The sequence below is a fragment of the Mandrillus leucophaeus genome, unplaced genomic scaffold, assembly GCF_000951045.1.
Source record: "Mandrillus leucophaeus isolate KB7577 unplaced genomic scaffold, Mleu.le_1.0 Scaffold693, whole genome shotgun sequence".
In the NCBI taxonomy this organism is placed as follows: domain Eukaryota; kingdom Metazoa; phylum Chordata; class Mammalia; order Primates; family Cercopithecidae; genus Mandrillus; species Mandrillus leucophaeus.
Window position 1 is genome coordinate 774,265 of NW_012107508.1, and position 22,953 is coordinate 797,217.

Consider the following 22,953-nt stretch of genomic DNA (forward strand, 5'->3'; position numbering starts at 1 on the left):
AGCAGTTTATTATCATCATTATTAAGTATTATGCATTGTACATTGTTGTTACGTACTACACTTTTATGTGACTGGTAGGTTTGTTTATACCAGCATTGCTACAAACACGTGAGTAATGCATTGTGTTGCGACATCACAACACATAGGAATTTTTCAGCTTTATTATGAGCTTAATGGGACTATTGTTGTGTATGCAGTCTGTCACTGACTGAAATGTTTCATGGTGTATGTATGTGGAATCATGCAGTATGTTTTTTTGGGGGGGAGGGTCTGACTGTCATAGAAGATGACAGGTCATGTGCATGTTATTGTCTCTTTTTTCTTTCTTTTTGTTTTCTTTCTTTTTTTTTTTTTTTAAGATGGAGTCTCACAGCGTCGCCCAGGCTGGAGTGCAGTGGCACGATCTCAGCTCGCTGCAACCTCCGCCTCCTGCGTTCAAGCAATTCTCCTGCCTTAGCCTCCCAAGTAGCTAGGATTACAGGTGCCTGCTACCACACCTGGCTAACTTTTTGTATTTTTAGTAAAGACCGGGTTTCACCATGTTGGCCAGGCTGGTCTTGAACTCCTGATCTCAGGTGATCCGCCTGCCTCAGCCTCTCAAAGTACTGGGATTACAGGCATGAGCCACTGTGCCCCGCCTCTTTTTTCTTTAGCATAATTATTTTGAGATCCATCTATGTTTCCATGTGTATCCGTAGTTCTTATTGCTGAATAGTATTGCATTGTATGGATATAGCCAAATTTATTAATTCATCTATTGGTGGATATTTGGGTTGTTTGCAGTTTTCAGTGATTACAAATAAAGTGTCTGAACATTCGCATTTCCCTGCTGTGTGAACATGTGCTTTTATTTTTCTTGGGTAGATATCTAGGAGTAGATTGGCTGGATCTTTTGGTAGGTGTGCGTGTTGCTAACTTTTCAAAAGATTGTGAAACTTTTCTTTTCTTTAAAAACAAACAAACAAACAAAAAAACATTCCCACCAGCAGGACGTGAGAGTTTCAGTTGCTCCACTTCTGGGTCATTACATGGTATGGTCAGTCTTTAAAATTTCTAGCATTCTGGTGGGTATGTAGTGGTAGCTCATTATAGCTTTGATTTGCCCTTTCCTGGTGACTAATGATTTGGAACACCCTTTTTATGGGCTTATTTTTGCAATCTTTGTATCTTGGGGAAGTTTCTGTTCAGATCTTTTACCTGTTTCAAAAAATGTGTCTTGGACTGGGCGCATTGGCTCACACCTGTAACCCCAGCACTTTGGGAGGCCAGGGCGGGAGGATCACTTAAGCCCAGGAGTTTGAGAGCAGACTGGACAACAGAGCAAGATCCCCTTCTCGGCTGGGCATGATGGTTCATGCCTGTAATCCCAGCAGTTTGGGAGGCCGAGGCAGGAGGATCACTTGAAGTCAGGAGTTCAAGAACAGCCTGGCCAATATGGTGAAACCCCATCTCTAGTAAAATTACAACAAAAAAAAATTTTTTTTAAAGACCCCCCCCTTCTCTACGGAAGAAGAATTTGTTTTTAATTAGCTGGGCATGGTGGTATGTGCCTATAGTCCTAGCTACTGGGGAGGCTGGGGCAGGAGGATTGCTTGAGCCCAGGAGTTTGAGGCTGCAGTGAGCTGTGATTGTGCCACTGCACTCCAGCTTGGGCAGCAGAACGAGACCCTGTCTCTAAAATAAAATAATATGTTTTGTTGTAAAAGTTCTTTGTATATTCTAGATATGAGTGAGGCATTTATTTTATGTTTTGCAAATATTTTTTCCCAGTCTTTGGTTTGCTTTTTCATTTTAGTAACTGGGTTCTTCTGTAGTTTGATTCTTCTTCAGTTAAGCTTCTCTACTAAGTTTTTTATTTCAATAATCAGAATATGATACCTGATTTTTGAAAATTATCCTTCACCTTCTACGGTTTTAATTATGCTTATTTTTCTTTGTTCTATTTGCTGATATGGCCCAGTGTTTTCAGGTATTGCTGTCTTCGTTGAGTTTCGTACTTTTCTTTATGGATTAGTTGTATCTTGAATGTGTGATAATAACTGGTTTTGTGCTCCTCTTCTTGTGTTTAGACTTTCCTGTTACAACATTCGGGGATGGAGGTAGCCTGTAGAGCCAAGAGCAGCCTGGGTGTGGAGGCTGTCTGCTCCTTTAACCTTTCACCAACCCTTTCAGAACATTGCCCACTTTTCAGCCCAAGCACCCAAGCTCCCTGTTCCTACTTCAAGCAGATGCTGCTGCTACTGTTGCTAGTTGCTTGGCACCAGGGACTCATGCATACTGAGAGAAGCAAAGCTGTGCTCATCTGACTGCTCCTGCTCTGGTACTCCGTCTCATAACCTAGTCTCCTTGACCCAGAGCTCCCTCCTCTCCATCTTTGGTGAACCAACTACCTTATTTCTGGGTGGCCTTCTCTGATGTCCCTTTTCTTCCTCTCCCTGCTAGAGAGGATTCTTTTTCTGTTTTTTTCCTAGCATCCAGTATCTATAATTCATTGTTTACATGTCTGTCATTTGTAATAACTGAACTCTTATAGAGAAGCAGCAGATATTATTCACATGTGAGTGTCTATCACCCTGAATAACACAGACTATTTGAATGAGACATTTTTATTTAGAGAATGGGAGTTTTAATCAGAAAAGACAATAGAGCTTGAGACTCCCTGGGAGAGCAGGCCAGGTGAGGTACCACATGGAGAGATACTGGTCTGTTTCTTTTACTGGTAGGTTAATCTTAGGCAGGTTATTTAATCTTGTTTAATCTTTTTATATTACAATAATTTTAATTATATAAAATGTGAGAATGTGTGTATACATACATATATCTGCATACATTTTATTAAAACAGTACATGTTCATTGGGTTTCGGTTTTTGTTTTTTGTTTTGAGACAGAGTCTCACTCTGTCACCCAGACTGGAGTGCAATGGCACAATCTTGGCTCACTGCAATCTCTGCCCTCCCGGACTCAAGCGATTCTCCCACCTCAGCTTCCCGAGTAGCTAGGATTACAGGTGCATGCCACCACGCCCAGCTAATTTTCATATTTTTAGTAGAGACCAGTTTTCACCATGTTGGCCAGTCTGGTCTTGAACTCCTGACCTCAGGTAATCTGCTTGCTTTGGCCTCTCAAAGTGCTGGGATTATAGGCATGAGCCACTGTGCCTGGCCAACAAATGGTTTTTTAAACAGTACTGGGACAACTGGATATTTCTATGCAGAACAATGAAGGTGGACCCCTACCTTAAACTGTATACAAAAATTAACTCAAAATGGATAAAAGACCCAAACTTGAGAGCTAATTTATGAAATTCTTAGAAGTAAACATAGACGCAAGTCTTTATGACCTTGGATTAGTCAGTGTTATTTTAGATATGCCACTAAAAGCACAAGCAACCAAAGAAAAAATAGATAAGTGGTACTTCATCAAAATTAATAACTTTTTTGCTTAAATAACATTATTACGAAAGTAAAAGGATAACTCGTGTAATGGGAGAAAATAATTGCACATTATATATTTGATAAGGGGCTTGCATCTATATATAAAGAACTTTTAAAACTTTGGGAGGACAAGCTGGGTGGATCACTTGAGATCAGGAGTTTGAGACCAGCCTGGCCATGGCCAACATGGTGAAACCCCGTCTCTTCTAAAAATACAAAAATTAGCCAGGAGCGGTGGCAGGCGCCTGTAAATCCCAGCTACTTGGGAGGCTGAAGCAGGAGAATCACTTGAACTGGGAGGCAGAGGTCACAGTGAGCCAAGATTGTACCACTGCACTCCATCCTGGGCAACAAGAGTGAAACTCCATCTCAAAGAAATAAAATACTGATGTTTCTTCATCATTTAAGTCCATGTTAGTTTGTTTGGTTTTTTTTAGTTTGGTTTTTGAGATGGAGTCTCATTCTGTCGCCCAGGCTGGAGTGCAGTGGCATAATTTTTAGTGCACTGCAGCCTCTGCCTTCCGGGCTCAAGTGATCATCCCGCCTCAGCCTCCCAAGTAGCTGGGACTATAGGCATGCACCACCATGTCCAGCTAATTTTTTGTATTTTTAGTAGAGACGGGGTTTCACCATGTTGGCCAGGCTGGTCTTGAACTCCTGACCTCAACTGATCTGCCCGCCTTGGCCCCCCAAAGTGCTGGGATTACAGGCGTGAGCCACTCTGCCTGGCCCATGTTAGTTTCTTTAGTTGGATAATGACTTAAGGAAATTTCTTGAAAGATTTTAAACTAACTAGGGAACGTTAGTCATATGATAGGCACTATTTAGGCTGTGTTTGCTGTTTTCTGCTTACATCAAGTAGCACTGAGGCGGGCATGGCACATTGAACAGGTTCCATGAACACTATCCATGACTAAGTCAAGACACCACCCTTTAGATCCCCATCAGCAAACTACATCTGAGTAACTAACTTAACTGACATTTTACACCTGGGTAAGAGTAGCAATGTACAACTTCTGTTTTTATTTTCTGGTATTTTTTCTCTTAGTGGGGGAAGAGGTAGTTGATAAAGTATCATATTTATATGTGAGACTAACTAGTTTAAGTTTTTAAAAATTAGGTTTGGTTCTTGGCAGAAGGATCTTGTTCAAGTAAGGAAAATTCACTTTAGTGCTGGAAATAACTTTTTTACTTGTTTCTAATGGCCACTAGTATATGGCATTAGATTTGGGACATAGCTATTAATTTGTGTACATATTGTATGAACGTAATTCTTTATACTCATTATTTTCATTGTGTAATTGTTCTTTAGAAAGCAGATTTGGAGACAGTTTGTTCATATCTGCTATATATTTATTTGCTTTGTAACTATTTTGTAAATATAATTTACATTATTTTCCTAGAAATTTAAAATCAAAATGTTCAAAACAGTATTGTGATAAGAATATTTTAAGATGACTTAAAAACACTGCTAAATAAACTCTTAGCACTTTTGTTTCAGACATCTCCACTTTAGTGTCAACTGCATGGGTCAACAAACTACTGTGGCCCCAATCTGCCTATTTTTGTAAGCAAAACTTTATTGGAATACAGCCACACTCATTACATTTATGTTTCTGTCATCCTTGGTGTAGAGGATTTTATCCCTTCATTCCTGCAAATACCTGGATCTCAAAGATCTTATAAGATCTTTAATAAGATCTTATTTTAATAAGATCAGTATCTTATTAAACTGGCCTGTGGGCTTTCTGTGTGTTTCATTTCTCTCTATAGCAAACTGATTACTTCTTTGAGATTGGTCTTCCTTTTCTTTTTCTGCAACAGGATCGCAGTATGTGGTAGGGAAGTGATGCTGTCTGAAGGTGACATCCTGTTCTCCTCTCTTCTGTCCTCTCGATCCTTATTTTGGCCACCTGGTAATTGTGGGGGAGGGGTAGAATGCTCGTCTAAATTATAAAATGAAATTGCTTGGGGTTGGGGGAGATTCCTGCCATGCAGTTGAGAAATAAAAGTTACCTGGCTTTCAGTACAATCTGTTTTGGGGTCATGGGGTGTTTTGAGAATCAGAAGAAAGTTGTGGAACCACTCCCCGGGGGGCGGGAAAGAATATATTCAGAAATGTATTATTACAGAAATCTTTGATCAGTTTTTAAACATTGAAATACAAGTGACTTTACCAATGTATTCTAATATACTTGTCGGCAGCCACTTCTGGTGTTAGAACTTTGAATATAGACATTTTAGAAAAATAATTGATTTTAAGTGTTCCCAGAATAAGTCACTGGTTCAGGATAGATCTATCTTAGTGTTCCCAAATTGTGAAAGGAAAAAGATTAAGCCCTTAATGTTGAAACGTGTGTCTCCCAAATCTTGCATTGTGCTTGGCAGTAGAGCTGTGAAATTCTGTTGATCAGAGGGCTTGTTTCTGGCCTTGTTCTTTTTTCACTTCTGCACGAGCCCTTCCATTTGACCAGTGTGTCCTAAACTTTATTCATTGAATGCTATCTTCATGAGTTTGCCTTCTCTGCATATTTCCTGATATTCTTTCAATGAACTCAGTTTTAAAAATATATATATGTAAAATTTTTAAATATGGAACGACTCACAAATTTGCATGTCATCCTGGCACGAGGGCTGTGCTAATCTTCTCTGTATCGTTCCGCTGTTAGTATATGTGCTGCCGAAGTGAGCACTTAATTTTTTGTAAAGACAAAGTGTTGCCTGGCCTGGTCCCAACTCCTGGGCTCAGGCGATCCTCCCATCTCAGCCTCTCAAAGTGCTGAGATTACAGGTGTGAGCCATCAACTCACTTTTTAAAACTTAAATTTAAGCAAATAATTACTGTCTGTGAAATATGGGTTTCATGTACTAATTCTTTTATATTCGCCACTTAAAGGAACATGTAAATATTGGGGGTTTTGTTTACCTAAAACCATCTTTTATCTTTTTAGAGGGCATCAACTTCATTTTGGGAAACATTCCCTTATGTGCTGGAATTTTAAAGCTTTGATTTTGAACCAGAGTATGAATGGTGGAAGCTGCTTTAACTTGGAAATACCAGAGGAAAGGAGGGATCATGGGATGGGTGGGTGCTGCCTGCTGAAATACCCCTTGCTTGGGCAAATTTATGTGTCCTGAATATGAGGATATTTGGCTATGTGCATGGCAAAGCTTGGGATCATACCCTTGCAAGAATAGTTGGTTTGTTCTTTAACCTGGCCAAACATGTATACACACACACATGTGTGCACATTTCATACATTTTATTTTCTTTTACAGGTTTGATCTTACTCTTCTACCTAGTTTTTTATGGGTTCCTGGCTGCACTCTTCTCATTCACGATGTGGGTTATGCTTCAGACTCTCAATGATGAGGTTCCGAAATACCGTGACCAGATTCCTAGTCCAGGTAATTATCTTGCAGTTATGACTTTTTTTTTTTTTTTTTTTGAGACAGAGTTTTGCTCTTGTTGTCCAGGCTGGAGTGCAATGGTATGATCTCGGCTCACTGCAACCTCCGCCTCCTGGGTTCAAGCGATTGTCCTGCCTCAGCCGCCCAGGTAGCTGGGATTACAGGCATGCACCACCACACCCGGCTAATTTTGTGTTTTTAGTAGAGAAGGGGTTTCACCATGTTGGCCAGGCTGGTCTCGAACTCCTGACCTCAGGTGATCCACCCACCTCGGCCTCCCAAAGTGCTGGGATTACAGGGGTGAGCCACCACACCCGGCCTAAACAGTCTTTGAATGCCAGCTCTCCCTTGGTGATTGGACATGACCCTTGTCCTCAGATGCTGGTAATTCTTAGAAAAGTAAGAAATAGTAATGTGCAGAACTTCAGTGTCTGTAATTCCAAAAACTGTAAACTAACTGCTAGAGATGACAGAGAAAGGAAGGTTCTACCTAGAGAAGAAGGTTCAGTCCTAGAGGAGCGGGATTTAGAGGGCAGGAGAGTGGGGAATCAGGCCAGGAAGGTGGGAGTCTAGCAGGTTTCTCTCTAGAGCAGCGGTTTTCAACCACTGGGTCATATGGCAGCATCTGGAAATATTTTTGGTTGTTACAGCTGGAGAGGGTACTGTGAGTAGAGGCCAGGGATGTTGCTAAACATCCTACATTGCATAGGACAACCCCCACAACAGATAATTAGCCCAAAATGCCAATAATGCCGAGATGGAAGCACCCTTATCTAGATCCTTGCTCACTGTATAGACTTCTGAGCTATATCACCAGCCAAACTGAACTAATTTCCTGAACCGTTTTTTTTCCTAGAAGAACAATTTTTTCTAATGATTTCTTTTGTTTACACCTAATCTTAGTCTAAATATCCTGAATAACTCTTTTAAAACTCTTAGTGTATTGGAGCAAGGGTCAGAGATTAGCTCCGATGCTACTTTTCCCTCATCTCTCATTGTAGTCCTGTTTTTTTCCTACCTTAGACTAATTCTAAGATTATTCTTTACTTGCTATTTAAGTGATGTGACTTACCATTGAACATAGTCTCATCTATTTCAAAACCACTGAACTCTGTTTATAATTGTATGAAATATGTAAGTATATGTGTTAAATATTTTTAAGTACAGTTTTAAACTGAGTTTCTTAAACTTATTTGTCGATTATTTTAGTACTTAAAGTATCGTTAGTTTAAATAAATATATATACATGCATACACATGTACATATGTATATATTACATATGGGATATATTAAACATTTCCATATTTAATATAGCACATGTGTACATGTAATACATATATAATATGTATGTGTTGTATATTAGATACATATAATACGTATTATATGTACATGTGTGATATATTAAGTATGGGAATGTTTGAAGACTAGAGAAAATTTTAGGATTGTTTTAAAGCCTATGTGCAAGGTTGAATTAATAATCTAGATCTAATGCTTTTTGTTTTGTTTTTTCGTTTTTTTTGTTTGTTTGTTTTGTTTTTTTGAGATGGACTCTCGCTCTGTCACCCAGGCTGGAGTGCAATGGCACGATCTCAGCTCACTGGAACCTCTGCCTCCCGGGTTCAAGCCATTCTCCTGCCTCAGCCTCCCAAGTAACTGGGACTACAGACATGCGCCACCACACCCGCCTAATTTTTGTATTTTTAGTAGAGACGGGGTTTCACTATGTTGTCCAGGCTGGTCTCAACCTCCTGACCTCAAGTGATCTGCCCGCCTCGGCCTCCCAAAGTGCTGGGATTATAGGCGTGAGCCACTGCACCCAGCTGGTCTAATGCTTTTTAAACAAGGAAAGCTTATATTAAAGTTGGAAGCCTGATTGTTTCTTACCGATAAATCTACTTGCCTTTTCTTCATTAGTAAGCTTAAGCAACGTGGTCTGTATTACATGGTCGTCGACTTCTGATAGGAATTGTTGGTGGTTATACTCCAAATTCAGTATGTGAAAACCACATTTTGATTACAGAGCAATATCTGCTATTGAAGGAAGAATATTTGCCATGAAGTTTAAAATGCATAGACGTTGTTCACTGAAAAGGAGTTAGCTGTCTTATGAATGTTTCTGTACAGTTGTAATTTAAATGACAAAAGTACTTAGGTTTTGATTTGCTAAAATTTTTTTCTTTGTATTAATGGCACATTGACAAAACCTAAAAATGTTATTTGATTTTTAAAAAATGAATATAGAAAGTTCAAAGTAAAATTGCATCTTTTAAAAAGGAAGATTATAATTAACTGTAGATAATCAAATTTAGGGATGGTTTCTAATCGGTAATGTCTGAGATAGTTTTGAAGGTTTGAATTCTTTTTAATTTTAGATGTCTGTGCCTTCATAATTAGAATTGGGAAGTTCTTGATGGTTTCAGCATACTGTCAACACAATTTTCCATGTAATTTGCTGAGATCTGCTTTTTAGAGATAAAAGTAAGGAAAAGAAGAGAAGGAAATTTGATAATCTCTCCCTTTTATCTCTTTATAGGACTTATGGTTTTTCCAAAACCAGTGACTGCATTGGAATATACATTCAGTAGGTCTGATCCAACTTCTTATGCAGGGTACATTGAAGACCTTAAGAAGTTTCTAAAACGTGAGTATGTTTTCTTAGAGTAAGGTCAGAGATTTTAATTATAGAAATTAGTACCAAATTGTGGGGCAGGCACGGTGACTCACACCTGTAATCCCAGCACTTTGGGAAGCCGAGGCGGGTAGATCACCTGAGGTCAGGAGTCTGAGACCGGCCTGGCCAATGTGGTGAAACCCCGTCTCTACTAAATGTACAAAATTAGCTGGGTGTGGTGGCATGCGCCTGTAATTCCAGCTACTCGGGAGGCTGAGGCAGAAGAATCGCTTGAACCTGGGAAGCAGAGGTTGCAGTGAGCCGAGTTCGTGCCACTGCACTCCAGCCTGGGCAACAAGAGCAAAACTCTGTCTCAAAAAAAAAAAAAGTACCAAGTTTGTGATTACATTTAGAGACATCATTCTTAGAATGTGTATTACCTTTTGGGCCGGGTGCGGTGGCTTACACCTGTAATCCCAGCACTTTGGGAGGCTGAGGTGGGTGGATCATGAGGTCAGAAGATCAAGACCATCCTGGCTAACACGGTGAAAAACCGTCTCTACTAAAAATACAAAAAATTAGCCGGCAAGGTGGCGGGTGCCTGTAGTCGCAGCTACTCGGGAGGCTGAGGGAGGAGAATGGCGTGAACGCAGGAGGCGGACGATGCAGTGAGCCAAGATTGCACCACTGTACTCCAGCCTGGGCGACAGAGCGAGACTCCGTCTCAAAAAAAAAACACAGCATGTGAAAGAGTGTGTATTACCTTTTATTTCCTTCTGTTAGACAACTGAACAAGTGCATTTTGTAATTACTTGTGAGACTGTTCTAACTATAGAAAGACACAGGGGCTTACTAATGGGCAGTAGATTTGATTTTTCTGCCTTTAATAAGTACACTAAGTTTCTTGAGATGTAACATTTATTCTGCATTAAAACTAAATATTTTAATTAATAGAGCAAATCTATATTGTATGAAATAGTTCCTCTGAGGACTTGGATCTTTTGCGTCCAATGTAGTGTTTGTGTTGGGGATGGGAAATGGTTTATTATTTTAAAGTTATATCTGTGTCTGATTTTTAGTACATCAGTTTTTCAAAGTTACCAGTTTGTAACGTTGTTTGATAGCCATCCTAGCCCAACTTTTCCTCCTGTTTTGTTTGGCCCAGCCATTTATGTGAATGGTGTTAACAGTCACATGAGTAATCATCGAATACCCTGGCCTGCTGGTTCGTGATCAGCTCATCTCTTCCTCAGCCACACACAACTGCACCTGCTCCGTAGAACATTACCTTGTCTCATCTCCCACCCCATCTTCCCTTTTATGTAGCTTAATTCCATGGCTTGTATTTCATTTTTACTTTTACTGGTGCTCTAAAATCCCAGACCTGTCAGTCTTCATGTCACACCCTGTGGCAGAACCCCACTCCTGGATAAAGCCATATAATTACTGGATGTAGCTCATCCTTCTGTGCCCCTGCCCCTGAGCAGATACTGAGCAGGACTGATTAGCACTGTGAGTATTTGAGCACCTCCCTCAAATGGACTTGCTTCACTGCTTGGTAATCCTATGGAATTTCTCTGGATAATTCTCTGAAAGGATTATTTCCAACTTTCAAGCCTTTAACCCCTTACCTTTTTCCTTATAACTCACTCTCTTCATATAACCTGATTTCTTGCTTCAAGAGATAATAGAAGAACTCAGATGGGAGCTCCTCCAGTTTCCCCATTACCAGTAAAACAGATCTACAATGGCAGCCATTTTATGTCACATTCCTCCTGCTCTGATCGGGGGCTGCCCTTCCTCTCACTTGAGGCCACCTGTGTCACTCCTGCTTTGGATCTCATCCTCTCTCAATGTCTAAGAAACATACTATGTACTCTCTCTTCTTGTGTGTATTTAGCCTTTCTGTCTTTATTGGATCCTTCCTATCAACTTGAAAAAAATCTTCAACTCTCTCCTATCTTAAACCAAAAGCTGCTTTTGATCCCACATTATCTACTATCTTCCTAATCTCTTTTCCTTGACAGTTAAATATGTATTATTTAAAAAAGACTTTTGTGAAAGTATTATCCATGGTTTAATAGCTAAAAAGGTCTGCAGTGAAGTGTTCCCTGCCCTCCTCCCTTCTAGCAGAAGTCCTATTAATTTATTCACATATTTTTTGAGGGCCTGCTTTGTGGCAGGCACTCATTTGGGTTCCAACAATGAATAGAAGAAAAATTCCTGTCTTTCTGGAGCTTAGTCTCGTGGTGAATTAGAAGATAATACGTCTTGAGGGGGAAAATAAAGCAGAAAAAGGAGATAGGGTAAGTTGGGAAGGATTGTGGTTTTACATGCAGAGTGGTCTAGGAAAGCCTTATTGAAAGGGAACCTTGAGGGAAGAGCAGAAGGAGGTGAAAGAAGTAGGCATGGAAATGTCCAGCAGAGGAAGCAGTGGGTGCAAAGGCCCTGAGGCTTATGGTGCTGATGTGTTGAACATTCATCAAGGAAGCAAGAGGGGGTGAATGGAGTGAGCCAGGGGAGAGTAGTAGGAGATTGAGGTTAGGGAGTTAAAGGAGGTCCAGACTGTAGGTCCTTAGAACCCGTTGTTAAGTTCTTTGGCTTTTACAGTGACCATGATGGGGAATTTTAAGCAGTGAATAATAACATGATCTAATTCAGATTTTTAAAGGATCCTACGAGCAGCTCTTTGAAACTAGACTAGAAGGGGGAATTGGGGAAGCTAGTTAGGCTCTTACAGTAATCCAGGTAAGTGGAGACGGTGGCTTGGCAAGGGAGAGAGCAATGGAGTTTGTGAAAAATAGTCTGATTCTGGGCACATTTCTTTTCTCTTTCTTTCCTTTGTCTATTTGTCTGAGATGGGGTCTCTCTCTGTCACCCAGTGGCATAATCACAGCTCACTGTAGCCTCAGTCTCCTGGGCTCAAGTGATCCTCCTGTCTCAGCCTCTTGAGTAGTTAGGACTACAGGCTCACATCATCACACCTGGCTAATTTTTTAATTTTTTGTAGAGATGGGGTCTCGCTATGTTGCCCAGGCTGGTCTTGAACTCTTGGCCTCAAGCGATCCACCCACCTTGGCCTCCCAAAGTGCTGGGATTACAGGCATGAGCTACTGTGCCTGGCCTCTAGATATATTTTTGGTAGGGAATAATTTCATGCTTCTGAACTTTTTCTTACAGTGTTTTCCTTCTGTATCTATAAATATTACACTTTTCCTGCTGGTTCTTGATTTTTTACTTCTATACATTATCACTTTATTATCACTTTTATACATTTTCTTTACTTAGTTCACATGTCTCAGACCTTCCTCCCTTTCTTAATTGATTACTATTTTCAGTGTCACTATTGGTTGCTTTTTTATACCTGGTCTTTATATCTTCTTCTATCATCTGTAGATACTCTCTTCTGACTTCCTTATTTGTAAACTATCATTTGAGGTATTTTCTTGAGTCTCTTTTTTCTGGAAAACTACCTCCTGGAGCCCTTTCCCTCCTGCTGCAGTCTGTACTATTTCTACATCAGCCTTTTACTCCCAACTGTCCTTTGGGGAACTTCCTTTTGCCACTTTCTTTTGTTGGACCCACTGTTTCTTGGCTCTTGCCCTGCCCTTTTTTTTTTTTTTTTTTTTTCTCTTAATTTACTCCTTAGTTTTGATGGAGTACATTCTCAGGTAATTTTATAAGAAAAGACACCAGAAATGTAAATTTGGACCCTTTTATTTCGGAAAATGTCTTGTTTCTGCCTTTATATTTGCTAGTGTACCTCCATGTAGAACTCAGTTCTTTGTATTTGCCTTTTTTCTTCTGAAAGTTTTTCATTTTCTTTTTCAATTTTCTCTATCTCTTTTGGGTTCTAAAATTTCTGTCTGGATCTCTGTCTCTAAAATATTTTGCTGAGACTTGATTGCAGGTCTCTCAGGATGAAGACTTAAGTTCTTCAGTTCAGGGAAATTATCCTCTGGTAACACTTTGATAATTTCTTCAACTCAATTTTCTGGTTTTCTCTTTCTAGAACTATTCTGTTTGTTGTGTCTTAGACCTCTTGTTTTTCTCTTATTTTGTTTTGACTTAATTAGACTTTCTGGGGGATTTACTTTAATTTTCAACTCTTTTTTTGTTTCTTAAAACATTCAACTGCTGTTGATCCTTATGTGCTCCTTTTTCATGTTTGAAAGATACTGTATCTGGTTAAAACATAATGTCTTCTCTGTTTCTTTCCTGCAGATACTAATTGAACCTAAAGTTTTATTTTGTTCCAGTTATCTCTTTCCTTTAGGGTCATTCATTCCTCCTGTTATCTTGGTCTTTTTTGTTTGTTTGTTTCCTTCATTAAGACAGTCTTACTCTGTTGCCCAGGCTGGAGTGCAATGGCTTGATCTCAGCTCACTGCAGCCTCACCTCCTGGGTTCAAGTGACCCTCATGCCTCAGCCTTCCAAGCAGCTAGGATTACAGGCTTGCGCCACCACACCTGGCTAATTTTGGTATTTTTAGTAGAGACAGGGTTTCACCATGTTGGCCAGGCTGGCCTCGAACTCCTGGCCTCAAGTAATCTGCCCATCTCAGCCTCCCAAAGTGCTGGGATTTCAGGCATGAGCCATTGCACTTAGGCTTTGGTCTTTCTTATTTTAGGCTTTCTTCAGATGCATAGGGCTCTTTGGTTACTCTGGGTTCAGTGACCTTTCTGTGTTCCCATCATGCCTTCTGCATAATCTAACTGGTCGTCATACAGTTCCTCACACTTAATAGTATGGAAGTGGAAGTCAGCATAATGAAAAAAAATACGAAAGGTCACTGATGAACTGACCTAAACCAGAGAGTCTATGCAGTAGAAGCCCTTGGGGAAATTGGTGAAGGACTTAACATTTTTTTGCAAAGTGTTGAGTGTCATGATGCTGTTTTGTTATAAAGTTTATCTCTACCCCCACAAAATACCTGAATCATTCTGTGCTTTTAAATGAGTGCATAGTTCCCACAGTAACCTAGTTTCGGATAAGCATAAGATGAAACCAAACATTTTGACAGTGATTTTTTTTCCCCCCAAGGTAAAGACTTTACACTTCCTTTTTGAGGCATACTCTTTGAAATTTGGTTCTTATTTTGGTTGAATTCAATACCTTTTTCTGGTACCAATTGCACCCACACACCAATAGTTCTTACTGAGGCACTGTTATATCTTAATTATTTATTAGTAAGTGTTGTTCACTAGAGTAAGCTCATTGAGGGCAGGGATCACATCAGGCTTGCTCACTGTGTGCCTCTTGAACTAAACACTGCCAAGTACAGAGCAGAATTGTATTGTCTGTTGCATATTTCTCCTCCCTCTTCCCTCCCATTGCCAAGTTCTAACCATTTTACTCCTTTATCACTTTAGACTCCATCTCTGCTAAAAACCCCCTTCTATGAGCTAGTTGTCTCTCACCTGGGCTGTTTTAATAGTCTCCTAACTCGTTTTCCGGGTCTCTTCTTTTTCCCTTCTGGACTGACCCCACAGAGAAGTCAGAGTTAATTTCATAAGTATGTTCATACTATCCACTTGCCCTGGTTTAAAATATTTTAGTGGATTGTTAATTGCTGTTTGGCAGAACACTCACCCGCACCCCTCAAAATTCTTTAATACAGTTTACAAGACTGTGTGGTCTGGCTTCTACCTTCCTTCATTGGAAGTGCTTCTCCTAACTTCATTAACTACCACATTCCCGTCTGCATTCAGCTCAGTTGCTTTTTTTTTTTTTTAAGTGTAGGTTGTCATAACACTATGTCTTCATACCTCTGCAATTCTGATTTTATACTCACTTAATGTCTGTCTTCCCCACAAAACCGTAAGCTCCATGAGGGCAGCAGCAGTGCCTTTTTACATCCTCTCCATTGTTCACCAAGCATGCAGAAGGCATTCAGATAATGCTTTAGCCATGGCTGGTACCGCCACCTAATGGTGACAGAAGAGATGGATCTATAATCCAGTTTGTATGATTATTGAAATGCAGTAACTTTAGAGCACTAGTTAGCTGTTAAAAGGTAAAGGGGCAAACTTAACATTCTTTCCCTAAAGTTATCTGGTAATTGACATTGCTGTTTTTGTCTTTGAAGAACATTTTCCTAAGGTTTATATATTCCTGGTTGTTTTTAATACCTTTTTTGGCTGATCTAGTGCACATGTATGTTTCCTTTTTAGCGTATACTTTAGAAGAACAGAAGAACCTCACAGTCTGTCCTGATGGAGCACTTTTTGAACAGAAGGGTCCAGTTTATGTTGCATGTCAGTTTCCTATTTCATTACTTCAAGCATGCAGTGGTATGAATGATCCTGATTTTGGCTATTCCCAAGGAAACCCTTGTATTCTTGTGAAAATGAACAGAGTACGTACATATTTTACCTCTGCTGCTGCTTTTTTTCTAGTATTCTCTTTTAAGGAGGCAACTATTTTTAGATTGTTTGGGTTGGGTTAATGGTAAATAACTTATTAAAAGTTATCATTGGGGGGGTAGCTTGCTTTAAAGGCTAGCAATAATGTTTATTACTCACTGGAAGAAAGTTTATATGGCAAAAAAAAAAGAGAGGTTCATAGATTAATCATGGAGTAAGGAGTTAAAGTAACTTAAACTTTTCTTCTTTGGAAACGCCTACATGCATTTCACCAGATTAATGCTCCAAGGGGCAAGTGTTCTCCTTGTCATAACCAAAGCAGAGTCTTGTTAGGGTGCAGTGCTCATCTTTGAATCCTGTGTTGTGAAATAATTTAAAATTCTGCAGACTCCATAAAGTTTAAGCTTATTTAACTTTTTCGAAATACTCAGTAGCGAAGCATAGTTTTATATGTATATGTGTATGTAATTAAGTAACAGAAATACAAATAAATCCCATTCTAACGAGTTCAGTGGGATGTTGCACTTGTATCCAAAGTAGCAGCATTTTGCTGTTTTACAGAAGGGCTCCCTGAATTGTATAGTAGTGAGCAAAGTAAGAAGCTAATGAATTAGGGTCATTGTGCAACAGAACCTGATAACAGCTTTTCTTGAGTCACAAAGTGATCCCTAGCCCCTGTGCCTTGCTGCTCTGTAAATGTACTTCAGAGTTGTATTCTGATGCACTTACTGTTTTGAGGCCTGCAAGGTCTGAGTGAAGTCATTCCTGGTCATTTAAACAGGTGTAGACTTCTCAAAATCATGAGTTTATAAGTCATTTTGGTGAGCAAATTGCCACCAGCCTTAATAAAAGTAAAACTTGAGTCTTTTGAAGTTGGCACTGCTAAATAAGGAGCTTCCCTGTAGGGAGAACCAGCTAGGCCCTGAGATGCCCAGCCTGACACCCCTCCAGCCTCTCCTTCATCCCTTTGGGAGGCCTTGGATAACTGACAGCTTCCAGATTGTCCCATAGCATTCTAGGTGCTCAGTAAATGACTAGTGGGATGTTTCAACTAGACTTTATTCAGAAGTAAGAATTGAAGTTAACAAAGTAAGCTGAAAGTAATGTGAAACTAGATCTAGTTTATAAAATGAATTAAGTTTGTTTTAACAGAGATGCCTTTTGTAATCCCAGTCTACTAGAAGTATCCTCACAACATCTAGGTTGCTGAAAATTTGTTCCCAGTAGAAAGCCAGGAGAGGATCAACCTCGGGGGTTTCTTTTCTTTCCCAAGATGGCCTCTTTGAATGATAATGGTCTGAGACCATACTTGCTGATGACTCAGGGCCTGGCTTTGGCAGGAGGACAGCATCAGACACAGGAATCAGTGATGAGATGAGCTTATGTAGTGTAGCAGGGGGTTTCATACCAGTACAGTTCCCAGTTAGCACTATTGACATTATTATTAGGTCACAACAATACTTGTCTTTTGAGAGCAATATTTAGATTTTACATGCATTCACATGGAAACTGCATATAAATTCAGAATGCCAAAAAATTATCTCACAAAATGTATAAATATGTTAGGATTCAATTCTGTCACCTACATACATGAAAGGAGTCTTAAAATAGGGCTCTCCCAGGGTGTGCCTTTTGGGGAGCAGATGGGTTATGAGATACAGTGAGGCTCAGTGGGGCCCTCATGGAAATATGGAGAGCGTGACCTAATATAGTTTTGTGAAGAACAGTTAATTATTGTGCCTCTGCAGTTCTTATTATTTACATTAAATTATTTGTTCATATAAATACTAATAATTAGATTTAAGGGTTTCTGTTTGTTTGTTATTTTAAGGGTAGCAAAGGGTACTTTTGTTTCAGTTAAATCTTTGGTAATTGATTTATTTTCTAAATTGCCCAGGACAGTAATAAGATACCTGATTGCTGAAGTTATTTTATTTAAAAGTTCATTTTAATCCCCTCAAATAAGATTAAAGTAAAAGGCAGATGTAACTCACTGGGTTAATATACAGTTGGTGTTAATCTCAAAGTCTTCATCCCTTGTCCCCAGCAACAGAGGGAGGAAGTTCCATTGCATACTTATGTGATGTTTAAATTTATCACTATTTCTTAACCTTAGATAATTGGATTAAAGCCTGAAGGAGTGCCAAGGATAGATTGTGTTTCAAAGGTTAGTATTCAAAAAATAACTCCTGTTAAATCTTTGTTTCTTAAAATACTTTAAAAGTCTAAGGATTTAGTCGTCTTTTTTCTTCCCTGTCACATTTTAAAGTCCTTTGTAGTGCCTTAGAATAAAATTCCACCAACCTTTTTGAGAGTAGTCTTTCTCTTCCTTAATGATAATTCAGAAAGACATTTTCCATGTGTATTTGATTTTGCACACATTGCCTTTATTTTCACATATACCATATTTCATCAATTCTAAGATTTACTTTTTTTCTGCCAGCTCAGTAACACTGAAATTGGGATTACCCTTATAATTGATGGTGTCTTAATACTGTATCATGACATTTTTCTCTTTCTTAATAGTTTGTTAGTTGGCATGCTAGCTATCAATGCTATCTGAGATTTAATGAAATATGGTACATTTTCCTTAAGGTAGAAGCATTATTTATCTCCCCTGTCCCTGCTTAATGTTTTTTCCAGAATACTGTGCAGTTTTCATCTCATAACTTTCTTTTGTTTTCTCTCCATGCTGCAAATGCCCCTAAGACAAATAATGTAAAAGATGGGTAAGAGTTCTGAGGAGACATTAAGTTCTAAACTTATCATTGTGCTAAATATTAACATTTCAACTCCGATAGTAGGACAGAAATATTTTACTTAAAATGTTACATTGAAATCACTTTTAAAGTTGTGAAAAAAAAAATTCTTTTTACTGTTAATGGGCTTCTTATTTGGGCAGAAACTTCTTGCTCAGTGGCTCTCAAACGATCGTTCATCAGAATCACGTTTGCTTGTTGGGCTCCATTCCCATAGTTTCTGACTCAGTAGGTCTGAGATAGGGCCCAAAATTTGCATTTTCTTTTTTTCTTTTTTTGTTTTTGTTTTTGAGACAGAGTCTCACTCTGTCACCCAGGCTGGAGTGCACTGGCGTGATCTCGGCTCACTGCAAGCTCCGCCTCCCGGGTTCACGCCATTCTCCTGCCTCTAAGTAGCTGGGACTACAGGCGCCCGCCACCACCGCAGGCTAATTTTTTGTGTGCTTTTTTTTTTAGTAGAGACGGGGTTTCACCGAGTTAGCCAGGATGGTCTCAATCTCCTGACCTCATGATCTGCCCGCTTACAGGCATGAGCAACCGCGCAGGCCCAAAATTTGCATTTCTAACTAAAGTTTCCAGGTGATGCTGATGCTGCTGGTCTGAGGCACACATTTTGAGAACTCCCGATTTGGAGTGTCCTTACTAATATATTAAGAGTATTCACTATTTAGAGTAGCATAAAAAGCCAGGAAGTTTATGGTTTCTCATCTGGGTTGAAATTATGTGTGTGTGACCACTGGCAATTCACTTTACCTCTTTATGCCACAGACAGCTCAGTGGGAAACTTGTACAAAAGGCCAGAGTCGGCCGGGCGTGGTGGCTCACGCCTGTAATCCCAGCACTTTGGGAGGCCAAGGCGGGCGGATCACGAGGTCAGGAGATCGAGACCCTCCTGGCCAACATGGTGAAACCCCATCTCTACCAAAATACAAAAAATTAGCCGGGCGTGGTGGCGGGCGCCTGTAGTCCCAGCTACTCAGGAGACTGAGGCAGGGGAATCGCTCGAACCGAGGGGGCGGAGCTTGCAGTGAGCGGAGATCAGGCTTCTGCACTCCAGCCTGGCGACAGAGCGAGACTCTGTCCAAAAAAAAAAAAAAAAGCAAGCCAGAATCTCACTTAAAACCAGATACCACATCTAAGCTGAGCTTTTCTTTTCTTTCTTTCTTTTTTTTTTTTTAATGGGAACGGAGTCTCGCTTTGTCGCCCAGGCTGGAGTGCATTGGCGCGATATCGGCTCACTGCAAGCTCCGCCTGCCAGGTTCACACCATTCTCTGTCCGCAGGCTCCCGAGTAACTGGGACTACAGGCATGAGCCACCTCACCCTGCTCATTTTTTGTATTTTTTAGTAGAGACGGGGTTTCACCGTGTTAGCCAGGATGGTCTCCGTCTCCTGACCTCATGATCCGCCCGCCTCGGCCTCCCCAAGTGCTGGGATTACAAATAAGCCACCACGCCCGGCTGAGCTTTTCTTGATACATTCTTATAAAAATCTAGTGGGCAGCATATACTGTCAGCTCTCAAGTCAGAACATTATAGCTACAGGATACATTTAGAAAAAATGTTGGGTAACCCTTCATGAGCCTCAGGGCTGGCTCACAAAGCTTTCTGGTAGGAAGTTCTTGGGGCTTGGGTGCTAGGCTTCAGCTGGGTAGAAGTGCTAATTTCATGACAGTGCGCCTGTATACAGGAGCCTGTGAGCAGGCTGCATGGATTAGCTTGGATGGAATCCTGGGTCTACAAAGCCAGTATCACCTGAAAGGAAAACACATTCAAGCCAGAAGCGCAAAAGCTTTAAATTATTTTCCTAAGCTTTAAATTGTGTAAGCCTTTGGCCAGTATAAACAATTCCATATACCTCTTCCCTTAAGATGTGTGTTTTTTTTTTTTTTTTTTTTTTGAGACAAGTGTTTCTCTGTTGCCCAGGCTGGAGTGCAGTGATGCGATCTCGGCTCACTGCAACCTTCGCCTCCCGGCTTCAGGCAATTCTCCTGCCTCAGCCTCCGGAGTAGCTGGGACTGCAGGCACGAACTACCACGCCTGGCTAATTTTTTGTATTTTAGTAGAGACGGGGTTTTACCATGTTGGCCGGGATGGTCTTGATCCCCTGACCTTGTGATCCGCCTGCCTCGGCCTCCCAAAGTACTGGGATTACAGGCGTGAGCCACTGCGCCCGACCCCCTTAAGGTTTTAAATGCATTTTTCTTGTTGTTTATCTATTATGTATCCTTCGCTTCTAGAATAGTTGGGGGGAGTGTTAATGAAAAATCCAGATTTAATGATTCCGATTTCAGTTAGCTTTCCCTTTTGCTTTGGAGAGATATGTGTGAAGTACATAAAATAATCAAAGCAGGTGGGTTTTAAATTTTGTTTATTTAGTTGTGGAATTTTTTTTTTTTTTTGCTTTTAGAAAAACACAAAAGTGGAAGAAATGTTTGTAAAATCTGGCATTTTATCCCTGGGCTAGTTACAAGTAACAAACCAGTTAGAACCCATAAATTTTAGAGATGTGGCTCTCCAGAACAGAAGGAAGCATTTACTGCGTATCATAATTGCAATTTGCTATTAGATTTGTCTGTATCAAGTGTTCTTTAAATTCTTTAGTTCTTTTTCGTAATACGTCTTTTATTTGTCTTGTATTGATTTTGTTCTGCCTTAATTGCTTTTATACAAGTTAGCGTCCTGAAAATACAAACACTGACCATACTTGGAGGTGCTTTTTTTTTCTCTCTCTCTCTCCGTAGAGACAGGGTGTCACCATGTTGCCAGGCTGATCTTGAACTCCTAGCCTCAAGCAATCTACCCGCCTCTGCCTTTGAAAGTTCTGGGATTACAGGTGTGAACCACCGCAGGTGGCCAAGCTGGCCTTTTAATATATATCAGCTTAAAAGATGATTCCTGCAAAAGGTGTAGTGTTCATATTTATGACATTTTTTTCCCAGTATTTTATTTTATTATGAAAATGAATCATATTAAGAAAATCAAAAGTGGGAAGAAACAAAATGCATTATTTTTTAAACTCCATTTTGTTTTGGTGGAACTTAGTGACCATCAGTAGGTTCTTAGAGTTAGTTGTTCATAGTTTACAATATGATACTATTGCCCGGCATGGTGGCTCACACCTGCAATCCCAGCACTTTGCGAGGCCAAGGTAGGCGGATCACCAGAGGTCAGGAATTCGAGACCAGCCTGGCCAACATGGCGAAACGCTGTCTCTACTAAAAATTTTAAAATGGCCTGACGTGGTGGCACGTGCCTGTAATCCCAGCTACTCGGGAGGCTTAGGCAAGATAATCGCTTGTACCCAGGAGGCAGAGGTTGCAGTGAGCCATGATTGCGCCACTCTGCTCTATCCTATGCAACAGAGCGAGACTCCGTTGCAAAAAGAAAAAAAACATGATGTTATTCATATACTTAGAAAATTATGACATATATGCTTCACCCTGAGTATCTCATTATTCAGATACTCATTTTAATATTTCACAATTTCTAAATGTTTATTTTCACAGAAGGTATAAATTAAAAGATTAAGAAAAATCCTGCCAAGAGCATGGTTTAGGCCCACACTGAGAGAGCAGTTGAGCGTCTGCCACACCTGGTGGTCTTGAGCACCTGGCTTAACTCTGAGCCCCAGTGCCCTGCTCTGTCATTGATGCTGCCCACTAAGACTTGTTAGGCCTGAAGGAGGGAAGTGTAAGCTAAGTGTGGTATCTGGTGGGAAACACTGGGCTGGGCGTGGTGGCTCATGCCTGTAATCCCAGCACTTTGGGAGGCCGAGGCAGGCGGATCACTTGAGGTAAGGAGTTCAAGACCAGCCTGGCCAACATGACAAAACCCCGTCTCTACTAAAAATACAAAAATTACCCATGCGTGGTGGCACACACTTGCAATCCCAGCTATTCAGGAGGCTGAGGCAGGAGAATCACTTGATCACTTGAACCCAGGAGGAGGAGGCTGCAGTGAGCCGAGATCGGGCCATTGCACTCCAGCCTAGGCAACAGAATAAAAAAGAAAGAAAAAAAGAAAGAAAATACACTCCAAGGTACTCTAAACTGTTTCTCAAAGAAAAACCTTTTTTTCATTTTGGGGAAATGCGTTCTGTAAATGAAGGTCATATATTAAGGTAAAATAGGTTCAACAAAAGCAATTAATGCAGAAAAGCACTGATATCAAAGTGACTAGTTTTTCTCTAATATAAAATGTTATCTTTGATTTTAAGCTTATTTTCTAAGTTAAAGAGTACAAATGAAGGGTGGAGTTTGAGTAGTGACTGAAAATTGCTTTTGCGATTTCTCCTAGCATTGTTACTTCCTGCCCTTTGCAAATATTCTTCATCTGGATCATTAGAGCTTGTCTGGTGGGTGGGGCGCATCA

The 22,953-nt window shown here is 40.2% G+C and overlaps 1 protein-coding gene across 1 annotated transcript in view; it reads left to right on the forward strand.

The window, feature by feature from the left end:
- ATP1B3 (ATPase, Na+/K+ transporting, beta 3 polypeptide) overlaps window positions 1-22,953 on the forward strand; it is a 47,802-nt gene that overhangs the window by 18,953 nt on the left and 5,896 nt on the right. The window contains exons 2-6 of the mRNA XM_012002655.1: window positions 5,260-5,351; window positions 6,715-6,843; window positions 9,380-9,487; window positions 15,631-15,815; window positions 17,939-17,989. Of these exons, the coding sequence (XP_011858045.1) occupies window positions 5,285-5,351; window positions 6,715-6,843; window positions 9,380-9,487; window positions 15,631-15,815; window positions 17,939-17,989 (540 nt within the window). The 5' untranslated portion in view covers window positions 5,260-5,284. The remainder of the gene's footprint in view (window positions 1-5,259; window positions 5,352-6,714; window positions 6,844-9,379; window positions 9,488-15,630; window positions 15,816-17,938; window positions 17,990-22,953) is intronic.